At 41.0% G+C, this 14,558-nt stretch overlaps 1 protein-coding gene across 2 annotated transcripts in view; it reads right to left on the minus strand.

Moving 5' to 3' along the window:
• Positions 1-14,558, minus strand: part of DNAH6 (dynein axonemal heavy chain 6) — a 1,211,389-nt gene that overhangs the window by 940,963 nt on the left and 255,868 nt on the right. For both annotated transcript variants that reach the window (XM_069236637.1, XM_069236634.1), the window contains exons 18-20: positions 10,439-10,582; positions 6,505-6,717; positions 3,021-3,113 (exon numbers count right to left, since the gene is read on the minus strand). In XM_069236637.1, the coding sequence (XP_069092738.1) occupies positions 3,021-3,113; positions 6,505-6,717; positions 10,439-10,582 (450 nt within the window). The remainder of the gene's footprint in view (positions 1-3,020; positions 3,114-6,504; positions 6,718-10,438; positions 10,583-14,558) is intronic.

The raw sequence follows: 14,558 nt of genomic DNA on the forward strand, positions 1-14,558 counted from the left end.
TCGCTCTTTTGCTTGTCTCTAGCCAAATGCGTACCCTCTTTATGGCCACCATGAAGACCCTTTTTTTGCCGCTTTGTGGCTGGTTCTCCAGAAAAAGTTTCAATCTTCCCCCTGGTAGGCACAGAAGAACTGCTAAAGTCCACAGTAACGGGCAAAGTGGAAAAGGTACTTGGCAGAGTTATTAAATCAACAGTGGGAGCGGGGAGAATTAGAGAGCCCTGACCCTTATCCATAGTCACTTCAAATGGGCTCCTTACCATCAGGTGCTTCAGACTCATCCCTATTCATGCCCCCCCCAAGGGATAATCTCATTTCAGTTAGATCAATCTCGTTTGACACAACCCCAATAACACATTTGAGGATGGTGTCAATGCTGATAGGCTTGCGTGGTGCTGTAGTACCATTAGTTGCTTTGAGCTTGCGCATTATACTACAGTGTGGTTGAAAAAAGAGAAAAGAAACAAACAAACACCTCACCGACTTTCAGAAAATAAGAATTGTGTTGAAGAAGCAATCTCAGAGGGGAGACCCAGCCCAGACTCGTCTGGGCTCGGACAGGTGCATGTGGGCCCGCTTTAGGCCCGGTTTTCGCCTGGGCACACGTCCGGGTGCGTCCCACACCACAGGGACGCGGTGAAAACTTTAAGCACCTCCAGACGCGAAGGAAATAACTGGGGTGGCCTTCTGCCCCAAAGACACCAGGGAAGTGTAGTTCAGGTAACCCCCGGCCCCCTTGACCAGCAGCTGAGCGTCCCACCCACGGTGATGCGGTGAAAACTTTAAGTGCCTCTGGGTGCGAAGATAATGACTGGGGCCATCTCCTGCCGCAAGGACAGCAGGGTAGTGTAGTTCAGGCAGTCTATTGACCAGCAGCTGAGCATCCCGCACCACGGGGACGCGGTGATACAATGTACTCAACGAGAGTGGCGTATGAGGAATAATGTAAGTCAAATCACTGATGTTATGCACTGAACTGGGCTAATGATTTTCATTAAACGTGTGCTGCCTTCTGACAAGACATCTACTCAGTGTGCTATTGCTTGAAAGCTCTCATTGAAAGTTGTGAGATACCAATTTGGTAATTCTGTGCTCCATAACACCAAATAACATATCATATCTACCAAAAAGAACTTATGACCATGTTTTTGGAATGTGTTTTAAGCCACCATTAGTGCAGTGTTGTTGAAATCCATCCTGTTCTTTCTGGGACAAGTGAATCAAGGAGACAATCAAGGAAAAATTGCACTTAGTACTTATCTATGGGCCTGATTTAGTGCTTGAATGACCATACTCCATCCATCAGGATGGCAGAGGACATTACTGCTATCATCCTGACAGACTATCATGCGTCAAAGTGGGCCATTGGGACATTGGGCCAGTGGTCATCTCTGAACACCGAAAGGAACTGCCATTGTGGCATTTCCTTTCCACATACAAATACGTTTTAGCAGAAGGGCACCATCAGATTGACTGAATTTAATTCTTTTTTTCATTTTCAGAAACTCCCAAAAAGGTAATTTGTTTCAGAAAAACAAATTACACACCGACCTGGGAGTTTTCTCCTAGAGCGTGTGGGTAATTGTTCTTTTATTTATATCCGTCATTACCAGGTTTATCCTTGTAGTGACAGACAGGAAAAAAGCCAATACACTGTCCTCCCTTAATAAGAAGGGGGGGCAGCGTGAAGGCCTTCCTCTGATGGCCCCTAATCCGTTGGGCTGCCGGAGGAAGTTTTTTATTGACATAGCCAAACAGGGCTCCGTCAATGAAATACTTAAGTTCTGTCAGTCTCTAAATGAGGTAGGTGGACCGAGGGTTTGCTAGATAGGGCACTCTGTTTCCTTTACAACAGTGTACCGTGTCTGCCAAATTCTAAATCAGACCCTATGTCAGGTAGATTTGACTGACTAAGACACAACTAAGCTAACTTTCCACAATTCTTTTTTATAATTTACAAGTGAACATAGGAGTGAATGTCTCACAAATTTGTTGTTGTTCATAACTAACTTTCTTGATGTTGGAAATACAAATTACTTTCTAGTCAAACTCCCATCCTGATATATTCTTACTTAAGAGGGTGCTACATTCAGCTTTTCTGTTTAAGGTAATATAGTACTCCCAAACAGTGGTTCATTTTGGCAATCAAAAAACATGCGTTCCTATTTTAGCTGAGAAACATAGCTTGCAGTAAATGTAGGCAGTTTTCGCAACCTCCCATTGGGCTACTTTTCAGCAACTATGTTTCACTGTAGTTATAAAAAATGAACAAAAGCACTCTTATAACTTAAGCCCTCATTACAAGTTGGAATGAACCAGGTGGGGTAGTTACCACACACAGTAAGAACCATTACACCAAGGTTAAGAATTAACTAGGGCCCTCATTATGAGTTTGTCAGAATAGGGTGGGGTATTCATCACACTTGATAAATACCATTACCCCAAGGTGAGGTATTTACCACCTGTGGTAAATACTTCCTATTCTGAGTTTTTTAAAGGAAAATTAGGCTTAACAGGTGGAAATGGTTTTGAGATATCTTCCACATCGTTGTCCTTTTTGTGGACCTTTTCCCTCAATAAATGTCAGCAGGCTTGACCTACCAGAATCAATCAGGGACAAACTGAAAAGGTGTGATAACTGTCAAACATGTTCGCACTGGGATCAGAATTTAGCACTTAAGTCGTACTGTGGGCCACTGTGTGGAAATACCTTCTATTCTGAGTTTTCAATATGAAAATATAGCACAAATTAAAGAATCTTTTTTAACACACTGAATTCCACATATTCTGCCTTTTTTGTCGAGGGCTTTTCTCCTGAACAATTTCTGAGGTTTGACCTTTCAGATCCTGTCAGCAGAAAATTGTGATAGTGAGAAGATTATCAAACAACTCGTAATTTCAGTCCCTGTGCACAGAAATTGGACTACAGCCCTGAACTAAAAATTCTCTTAAAAGCCTTTAAATTCCTTTTTTATAAAACAAACGCAGCAGTATTAAAGTTTCTTAATAATTTTTTTTATTACCTGAATATCGTCAGTTCCACCGAGGATAAAGACATCTTTGGAATCACGGTGTGGAATACATATGAATTCTGTAGTTTTCCATGCATCCTCAACCTTAAAGAAAAATACTGAAGGTGAATAATGTATTTTATTAATAAAATGATGCGCTAACCAGTGCCGATGACTTTGTATCACTTTATCTGTGACCCTCTCTCTATCATTCCTTGGCATTATATTCTTAGCACCTTCCAGAAGAATAAACAATCTCCTATTCTTATGCAGAATCTCTTTCTCATACTGGCTTCCTTATGAAAGGGAACATATTCCATTAAATTAGTAGATTAATGTAACCCCTGACAGTCATTCAGACCAACACAACAATGACAGTTTGTCATGCCGGAATATGTATGATTATTATCACATATTGGGCATATTTCTGCACCTACTTACACTCTGTGTGAAGTAATGGCCAATAACACATGTATGGTTTTTTCATCCATCTTGCCATGTAATTACTATAATTATGCTTGTGCGTTGTTTTGGATTGGCAGATAACACAAGCCACAGCTGTGGTGACTGCATATGCATAAATTAATTAGAGTACGTGCATTTTGCAATCAGCTTATGAGAACAAGCAGTAAATAAGGGACAATTGTTATTTTCAGTAGCTTCAGCGTGGCCTAAATTGCCTTCTGAGGACTTTATCTCAAACTAAAAATCCATATTAAACATTAAATTATTTTCTCCCTACCTATTTCTTTTTATATCTCCCCTGGAAGTGCAAAGTGCACTTCTTAAAGGTTAATTAAGGTGTCCGTGTGATCAGCTATTCTTGGAAGAGGGTTGCCATTACATGGTCACGTACACTGCCGTCATTAAATTGGTCAATGTTCCAACAATTTTGAAGATTATGTTGGAATAAATGTCTGGGAGGTTGCCAAAAAACATGATGAACATAGTATTTTGAAATAGAGCTTTTTTCTCCATAATATGTAAGGTTGCAATCCTAGCTTCAAGAAGACGTGTTTTTTATTTTGTTCTGTGACTTACAATGATATATTCAATTTCTCTATTATATATCCCAATAGAGAAAACCTCAACTTTTTTATTCATGAAACAATTTATGTGTGAAGTGATTTTTTTATTATCATATTGTAGCTATAGTTTTTTAAAATTATTTTTACTGAAGAGCTTGAGAAACTACATTCTTCTAAGGTTTAGGCTGAAGGAAGATGAGCAGTGAGGCCAAAATGTTATTTTTAACAGCATGCCCAATCAATGAAATGTTTCTCTTTTTTCAACCTGTTGCAACATCTGCAACTTTTCTTCATCTACTAATGTATGATCTAGAGATTCTTTACTACTAAGATGGTATCCAGTTCCTGTCTCCAGGTCACAGACAAATCTGGGTTTTATCACCATACATTTGGAGTTGTAAATGGTGTTTTTTAGATTCTTTCTGTTCGAGACACATGTATATTGATAGCTACGGTCCAATAGTGAGACCTACCTGTAGACATTTCCTCGGTGGATTGGACAACATACAACCTAATGAGTCCACTGCAATGTTGAAGGAAGGTGTGGGTCCATTGCAGGGCAGTTACTGACACACTATCTGCATCTGCAAGTGTTTTATAAGAATGTCATGGTCATCGCTGAGATCTATAAGCAAACATTTGATTCTTCTTAGGGGTCCTAAACCTAACTGGTAGTCACTGAGTATGTTTTATTTTTTAATATGTCATTGTTTTTGTTTCAATACATCACTCTATTAGGACTTCAAAGAAATCCAGCAGGTTTGAGATGGAGTGGTATCTTGTGTATGCCTTGAGCTCTGTAGTGAATTTTGTCAGAGGTGGGATCATTATTAGATATGTCTGAACCCATAGGATAGCATGTATAATCTTATCTATTGGCTTCGGATCCTTTTTTTTGCTCATCGGTTCAAAGATGTATAGGAAATAACAACATGTGAGATGGGTGTAGGAGAATATCAATACAATTATGTTTTTTTGGTAAAGCCTGACAAATTTTCAATAATTTGGGAATTTAAAACAAGTAGGGTCACGGATGATTTTGACCAAATTAGGTAAATGTTTTGTTGTGCATAAACTTTATTGACTTGTCTTGATGTTTTGAACTAACACCTAATATCACTGACAAATTCTACGTGCCTGAGATAAGCACTATTGTCATTCAGTTCTCACATTTTCAGGGAAGATCTTTTTCAGTCTGCTATCTTTAACCTTCTAATTTGTTCCAATAATGCATCCTCAATTGCTCCTCCTTCTTTTACAAATACACTAATATATTAAAGGTGCTGCTGATTTTCTTGTGTTGGACATTAGGCATGATCTCAAAAATCACCTTCCAAATACTATGCTGTGGAAGTCATTCAAGTTACCCTATAACACATTCCTAAAAACAAATTGCTCTACCATGGTCTTCATGGGCAGGTGGGGTATTATTTTATTTTAAAAGCTTGAATGAGGTCAGTTAATGACCCACAGGGTACAATATTTCTCCTCTAGATTGATTGTATTGATGCCTGCAAGAAAACTAGGTTCAAGATGTTAAGAAACTTTAAGGTTAGATATTGTATGAGCTGATTCCAAAAGCATCCATGAGATCAACTGACCCTGTTGGCTGCTTGAAGAAGGGACATATGTTAATATCTTCCACCGTGGTGAATAAACGTTTAGCAAGATAACCGTTCCCCAAGAAGGGCTGTATAATTCCATGGAGTGTGATAAAAGGCTGATGTAATAAAGGATGCAACTGAGTTTGATCTAAAGTGCCAGGCCACGTACTTTAATAATTTGCTCAGGAAGCTCATAACTATGATGCAAAAGATCACTTTGATATAGAAAAAGGCAATGATGGCTCCTCTGACAGGCACAGATGCCACTGAGAACATCTTTTAGAAGCTTCTGGGACACTGTTACATTATTATGATTTAGGAAAAACACACTCACAGATTTTAATATAAAGGGGCACTGGATTAACAAATACGTATTACAACTTTGAGTGATAATCCACCAAAAGATTTATTAACTTTTAAACCAAATTCTGAGTAGTTAAACTCTTTAAAGGGAGTTTATTTTTTCATGAAGCTAAATAGTTGATTTGATTATACTTCTATTCATACTTTTTTGATGTATTCAGCAACTCATCTTATGCAGGTAGCCCGCAATGGGATGGCTATTGGGTCCAGATGAGGGAAATATCTTAATTCCTTCCCAACTGTGTAAAAATGTTTCCCTCATAAAGCAGACAGAAAACACTGTTTAATCTGCACGTACATTGTTTTGTATTTCAATTCAACTATAAACAATGTTGTTATTTTAACAACATATGTAAACTTCTAAAGTTGTCCATGTAGTTTTGGTAAAAAACACTCAGAATAAGGTGTGTTTTTCATTTCACCTAGGTTCACTGCTGAAACACTTCCCGCCTAACATCTCAAGTTTGAATCATTTGCATTTTTATTATTTTTATTACATACCTTTTTCAGGATTGTCTCTAATGAAGCTTCTCCAGAAGCCTGTCCTGAAACATCTTGGATCTGTGGACCAAATTCAAAAACCCCTAGTTCAATTAGTGCGGCCAAGGACAGTGGATTTTCATTATCCACCAACGTAGCATTAACTGTTTGTTCCAACATAGTCCAGTGCCTTGGTTTTAGAAAAGGATTTCGTAAGTCTGTAATGACACCAATCTGAAAGAGACAAAGAAAAAAGTTTTGCTAACTCTACAATAAACCACAGATATAATACTAATTTGGCAGAATGAACCTTGTTAAAAGAATTTTAATATGAAGCACATAAAATTACAATTATCTGTAAAGGTTCGCTGTAGTCAGCTCAATATTAGAACTTGGTAGATTGTTTAGAAAATGCCAACATTATCAGCACAGTATCCCTTGTCAGCTGCAAACCTACACATTACTCATACCACAGTACTAATCAAGGAGAGAGAATAAATATGGTAATTTAAAACTACGTGGTAAGCGCAGAATGAAAGACTACCTTTCTCCTAAATAAGGAAACACTAATTCACAGGACTTAATTGATGGAGGAAGGGGGGTCTAAACAAATGATAGTTCAGCTGGACAGGTTTGGAGTTCATCAATTGCAAACACCAAGTTACAATTGAGTTAGTCAATGCTGAGTAGTTTTGTTTTCAGGGGTTTTCTGAACTGCATGTGGAGTGTTTCAGATCTCAAGTTTATGGGAAGGACATTTGAGAGATAAGGCCCCTGTATGATCTGTGATCTGCCTCTGTGTTTGATCCTCTTCAAAAACTGGTGCATAATCCAGTGGGATGATATTGAGTGAAGGGCTCTGGTTGGGGCATAGTAAGGTGTTAGTTTCTGCAAATAGCCAGGATATTTGCCCCAGTATGCTTTCTGGATGATGCACATACCTTAAACCTAATCCTAGGGTCCAACGTGAGCCAATAGAGTCCCTTCAGGGTGGGTTTGATGATGTCCTGCTTATGAAAGTTAAAGGACAATCTTGCTTACCAGTTCTGAAGCCTTTGTAGCATGGCAATGAGTATATATTGGAATACCAGAGTAGGTGATGTCACCACTTGCCACAACCAGGGCTCTTTTCACTTCATCTCTCTGGCTGGAAAGGTAAAGCAAGGGGAGGAGTTTTCAAAGAAAGGAGAGACACAAGTTCCCACTTTTTGTGATTTACTGACTTTGGGTATAATGGAAGATCAGTATAAAAAAGGATATTCTGGTTAGTTATGTTTCGGACGGTCAAAGCGGGAATCCCCATCCTGAGAGCCAGTCAAATAGGGTATGATCTAGTGCATTGTTTCTGATTACTAGGATCCCAGGTTTGGCACCCTTTATGTACAAGACACTCTTTCATTCAGTGGAGCATATGGTACAGGAAAGATAATGTGTTAGCTGGATTCTCTGGACCATTTTACAGGTGGATGTGGATTTATGTGCACCAGCGCACATTTTTGCTAAATGATTTGTGCCACATGATGAATCTACACAAGCCTTTTCCAGAAAATAAATGCAATTCACTTTTGTTTCAACGTTGAACGTTTCATGCCCATTGTGCAATGGAACAGATTATGGTTGTGCACCAGCACCATGTAAGTTAATAAACAAGTTAACAATGTCACTGTAAATGAAACAGAACTTAAGTATGCCAGCAGGAATATCATGTCACTCAGACAAGACAAAATAAAATGACTTAACAAGTGGCAGTCATGACAGCCTAAATCACTATGAAGTGCAGTTTATGTGCTGCCAACAACACAATTTAGCATGTGCCACATGAAAATCTGTGGGACACATGTTGGAATTTTAGTAGTTGCAGAGCAGATATGTTTTGTTCTTAAATAACATTTGAAGGTAAATCATTTTGGACTGACAACACAAATTAAGCGACTATTTCATCATTGCATCTGTAGTCCAAGTTCTCTTATTCGGATTTTGTTATCCTCTTTTTAAGTAATGCCACATTTGAAGGTATGTTTTAAGGTCACTGATGTGTAAGAAACGTTTCACACACCCAGTCTGTGGCCATTGTCATGAGGGTCGCCAAGTAGAAGGCAATGTGCATGCCAGGCTTCCTTTTTAATGACCTAAGGAATCGTGGATCTTGCATCACCCGAAAATAAGCCCAAAACATCATTCAGCCACAAGCTAAAGCTCCTGCAAGTATGTCCTGTGCAGCTCATCCCATTATTCAATATTCTCAGTTGAAGAAAGTTTAAGTAAAAATCAAATTGATCTATCTTTGATGCCGACTTTTAACAGTCTGTTCTGTGATCTTTAAATACCAGCTCAATGCTGAAGTTGCGTATGTGGCGTTGTCCACAATGTGTCTAGGTACAAGTATTTTAGTGTTCATCATGCATTTATGTTCTATAAGTTTTTCCTTCACCAACCTGATAGTTTCTTCCAATGAAACCAATCAACATGGACATTTCAATGTGTGTACGTCAAATGTAGAGTCATAGACGAAGAGATGATTATGCATAACTTGTAAGCCTGCCTAAAGTGTGAGATACAGCACATATTCAATGGTTTTGTCCTCATAACCAGTGTACCTCTTTTGTTTGAAGAACTGCTAAGTGCCAGGTACCGCACCGGGAAGCCCAACGGAGCAGTGCATAGGTACTTTGGTGCAGGACTCCCTCTAGCCACAAGGGAACAAGATTTACAGGATCAACGCAACAGGCATGAGAGAAGGAAACACAAGCAACAGGCTTGAAGCCTTGTGCAGATGGCTGGCTCTAGGTGCTGTATCTTAGACACAATGTGAGCTGCACATTGACATAAACTGCAGAGGGACAAGTACTTTGCAAGACTTTGTGATTATGAGAATTCCTTAAGTAACTTAGGAAAATGTGCACCAATTGAAAAGCATCAAACCACTTTCAAGGCTCTCAAGCTTAAAAATAAACTTTCATTTAAACTTTCAGATTTTCAGTGAGGACTTCAATCATATTGATTTGAAAGCATCCAACAACCTGTGATCTAGACTCTGATCAGTGACCATTGACAAGAAGAACAGTTATTGACAAAACTCAATAAGGGAACTCATCTGGGTGACCCTTGAGAGACTGCATCATCAAGGTTTTTTTTTTCATTTTATCAGGCTTTCTTCATTATGAGGGCACGTGGAGCGGATGTGAAACCGTCAAAGCATTGTCAGACGATACTTGGTTTCTGCATATTTTTAGACAATCTTCTCTACATATTTTCAGACAATGTTTGTATCTGCTGAGCACCACAGCCAAATTCCTTGGAGTGTGTCAAAGTGTATCCTAGCGGGTCTTTAGTCCACCATCAGTAGTGTTCATTCAGAATGGGAGTTGTGCTCGCTGTGAAAGGGCAAACCCTGTGCCCCACAATCCTCCCTGTACTGCATGACAGTTTCATGCATTCAAGCAACTCTGAGTATACTATTAGAATCACCTCCTCGAAGAACTGAGCCCCCAACACCTCTACTCCCCGTTTTTAAAACTGCATTCAAGACTGACCTACTTATGCTTGAAATTCGTTGCAACTATTGTCAACACATTTGTCCTCTCATATGCCTTCTCTTTATCTTCTGATGTAAATATGTAGATTGTTAACTCTTAGTTTAATCAGTCTTTTGACTCACTTCACATCTATTATGCATATTATATTTTAAAAAATCTATCTGATTCTAGCCTAACTGCAAATGACGTTTGTACTGTAGTTGTGTCCGTACATGCATCATTTCTTAATGAAAGTCTTACATTTTACAGAATAAAAATCATAAATAAATACATTAGAAGTAGATATTCAAATGCTTATTTTGTGTGTGCTGGAAGAAAGGAGACTCCTCCTATAAACCAAATGAAAATAATTTAAAAGGTTCTATAAAAGAAGTGTTGAAGAAAATGAATACAAAGAAGATTCATGAAATATACGTTACCTTTTCTTTCATTGCGTCAACCTTCTTTTTGAGTTTTGGTAACACATTATTTGTGGGTAAACCCTTTTCCAGCTGGCTCACAAATTTTGCATATTTAGTTACTTGAACATTTAGAAGTTCTGGATCCAAAATATCAAATTGAGACTGTAGGAATCAACATATGTACAATTAATGACAAATATTAAAAAACATCTGAGGTATCTGCTATACGATTAAAGGTTGTAAACACAGTCTGGTTAAGTTACTTGTCTGAGATTTTAAGAGTTTAGCCTCAATTTTTTTTTCCAAGAACCAGAAGTACAATTTTTGTGTGTAAATGCTGCCATTTGCACTATCAGAAGGTTTGTGACCATAACATGGCTTTTTGGTAAGTAGAAAATGCATTTTGCAAGTCAGATAAGTGTTTCTGGCTCACAAAATATGTTTAATAACACACACTAAATCAAAATTAGGAAAGGGTCTCAAAGGGTCGTTCTCTTCTAATTGTGATTCAGTATGGTGTGTCTCAATGGTGTCACAAACCAGTGAACAGTTACTGACACCTCAAAGTAAGGGATGTATGATGAAACCATGCATGCCATTACCATGCATACCCTTACAACGTGGTTTAGTTATAGTTAGGACCATGTTTCCATGGAAAACGCGATTTTTGACTTGCCTATATTTTTAGTGCCTTTTGACACATCTTCACCAAATTTTCCCAAAAAGGTTTTCCCCAGAATCTTGCTGTACATGGGAAGTTTCGGATGATCCGTCAAGTGGGGGGTGAGAAAAAAGTAGGGGAGGAGGGGATCAGAAAAAGTGTGTTTTCCGTTATAATTCCCATTGAGATTTTGAACTCGACTACAGCCTGAACTGCTAGATAGAAATACACCAAATTTGGCAGAAAGGTAGCTTTTGGTCCAGAAAGAAGCCTTTTTGTTGTTTGGTGTAGATCTGAACATGTTTTTGAGATATTAAAAGTACAAGAAATATAGATGTCTAAAGGCAAAGGCTCCCCAAATACTTCTGATCTTTTGCTGAGATCTGACTAGGAAGCACAGGTAGCCATCTTCAAACTCTGCTTCAGCCGAGTACAAGGAAAAAACGTTTAAAAAAAAAAAGAAAATCAGGCAGGGTAGGGACACCTTGACCCCTTAGCTCTGAGGGACCCCACTAGGGCAACACAAATCATTTAAAAAAATGTTTTGCCAAAAATTGCGGTAGATTGCAAATCTGCCAAAACGTTTTTAAAAACCCAAGCGTGCGCTCCCGCACTTGTTTTCCTTATGCCCCTGGATGGGCCAGGTCCTGGGGGCTGGATTTATAAATATAATCAGCAATACTCTGAAAAGATTTGTGAGGTAAAGTAGCAAGCAGCACATTCACAAATCATGAAAGCAGCAGCCCTATTTGAGGAACTGGCAGCCGCACAGGCACAGAGCTTAAAACACTACAACGATTGAGGCATATTTTTACAAAATAGCCCATCTGTTGAGTTTGGCTGTCACTACACTATTTTGGGTTGAACATTACTTTCAATTAAATTGGAATGAATGCATTGCCAGTCAGAGCTGCATGGCACTGCTGACAGGCACCAGGCTAATCAGCCGCATGCCTCATAGTTCTCCTTTAGGTGAAATGTCCTGTCTGCCCGTAACAGCATGCTCTCTCGGCTGCCCAGCGATGCAGTCAGTGTGTCATCGCATTCCATGCCCTACTGATGGTTTGCAGAGCTGGGCTGCCTTGCGAAGCACCCACGGCTATCACTGTGTGAAAGGCCCATTCAATTACCTCATAGGGCTCAGACAAGCCCTGCGAGGCAAGTATTTACACAAATGGAGCACTGCCCGTTTCCTTGAGCACTCTTCTTGCGCAGTGAAGGGGGGGCAGGGGGCACACAGTGTGACAGTCAGTGTCCTAGGTTCTGAAAATGGGCCCAACCAGCTACCTGTTGGATATGAGAGGTCCATAACTGAGGTACTGATGTCCCCTTACACCCTCAGGTCCTGGTGCCACTACACCATCCACACAACTGACTGCTATGCCCCTTAGTGTAGGTACAATCTGTGAAAGCAGCATTTGCATACAACTCATAAAAGAGGCAGACAAGGGTGGTAACATAGTTGTTCTCAATAGACAGGACTATGTCAATAAGAGTAATTGTCAACTAGCAGACAACAGGGCATACATCAAATTGAAGGACATTCCCATTAACGCCATCACTACTAAGCTTAGGACGATATTACATGGGTGGAAGGAATAATGTCTGATCACAGATCTGGAATACAAGTATATATTGAATCTCCTTCCCCGGCACCATGCATATACGTTTTACCAAAAATATATAAAGATACATCAAACCTCCTGGCAGACTGCTCATCTCAGGAATTGGATCACCGACAGCAAAATTGTCTGAATATGTGGACCAATTTTTACAGCCATTTCTAAGAAATCTGCCTTCCTTCTTACAGAACAGCAAAGATGTATTAAATAAATTAGAGGACCTACAATGGCCATTGGATATGACATGGGTGACACCTGATGTCACATCTTTATACACATGTATTCCTTAGGCACTAGCCAAGGTGCCCCCACATTGTTCAGGGCCAATTCCCCGGACTTTGTGAGTGCGGGGACACCATTACACGCGTGCACTACATATAGGTCACTACCTATATGTAGCTTCACAATGGTAACTCCGAATATGGCCATGTAACATGTCTATGATCATGGAATTGCCCCCTCTATACCATCCTGGCATAGTTGGCACAATCCCATGATCCCAGTGGTCTGTAGCACAGACCCTGGTACTGCCAAACTGCCTTTCCTGGGGTTTCGCTGCAGCTGCTGCTGCTGCCAACCCCTCAGACAGGCATCTGCCCTCCTGGGGTCCAGCCAGGTCTGGCCCAGGATGGCAGAACAAAGAACTCCCTCTGAGAGAGGGTGTTACACCCTCTCCCTTTGGAAAATGGTGTGAAGGCAGGGGAGGAGTAGCCTCCCCCAGCCTCTGGAAATGCTTTCTTGGGCACAGATGTGCCCAATTCTGCATAAGCCAGTCTACACCGGTTCAGGGGACCCCTTAGCCCTGCTCTGGCGCAAAACTGGACAAAGGAAAGGGGAGTGACCACTCCCCTGACCTGCACCTCCCCTGGGAGGTGTCCAGAGCTCCTCCAGTGTGCTCCAGACCTCTGCCATCTTGGAAACAGAGGTGCTGCTGGCACACTGGACTGCTCTGAGTGGCCAGTGCCACCAGGTGACGTCAGAGACTCCTTGTGATAGGCTCCTTCAGGTGTTGCTAGCCTATCCTCTCTCCTAGGTAGCCAAACCCTCTTTTCTGGCTATTTAGGGTCTCTGTCTCTGGGGAAACTTTAGATAACGAATGCAAGAGCTCATCCGAGTTCCTCTGCATCTCTCTCTTCACCTTCTGCCAAGGAATCGACTGCTGACCGCGCTGGAAGCCTGCAAAAGACTACTGCAACTCTGTAACACTGATCCTGCCGCCTTCTCGACTGTTTTCTTGGTGGTGCATGCTGTGGGGGTAGTCTGCCTCCTCTCTGCACTAGAAGCTCCGAAGAAATCTCCTGTGGGTCGACGGAATCTTCCCCCTGCAACCGCAGGCACCAAAAAGCTGCATTACCGGTCCCTTGGGTCTCCTCTCAGCACGACGAGTGAGGTCCCTCGAATCCAGCAACTCTGTCCAAGTGACTCCCACAGTCCAGTGACTCTTCAGTCCAAGTTTGGTGGAGGTAAGTCCTTGCCTCACCTCGCTAGACTGCATTGCTGGGAACCGCGACTTTTGCAGCTACTCCGGCCTCCGTGCACTTCCGGCGGAAATCCTTTGTGCACAGTCCAGCCTGGGTCCACGGCACTCTAACCTGCATTGCACGACCTCCTAAGTTGTTCTCCGGCGACGTGGAACTTCTTTGTGCGACTTCGGGTGAGCACCGTTTCACGCATCCTCGTAGTGCCTGTTTCTGGCACTTCCCCGGGTGCTACCTGCTGCTAAGAGGGCTCCTTGTCTTGCTCGACGTCCCCTCTACCTCCTGGTCCAATTTGCGACCTCCTGGTCCCTCCTGGGCCACAGCAGCGTCCAAAAACGCTTACCGCACGATTTGCAGCTAGCAAGGCTTGTTGGCGT

The sequence above is a fragment of the Pleurodeles waltl genome, chromosome 1_2 (genome assembly GCF_031143425.1).
Source record: "Pleurodeles waltl isolate 20211129_DDA chromosome 1_2, aPleWal1.hap1.20221129, whole genome shotgun sequence".
Lineage (NCBI taxonomy): Eukaryota > Metazoa > Chordata > Amphibia > Caudata > Salamandridae > Pleurodeles > Pleurodeles waltl.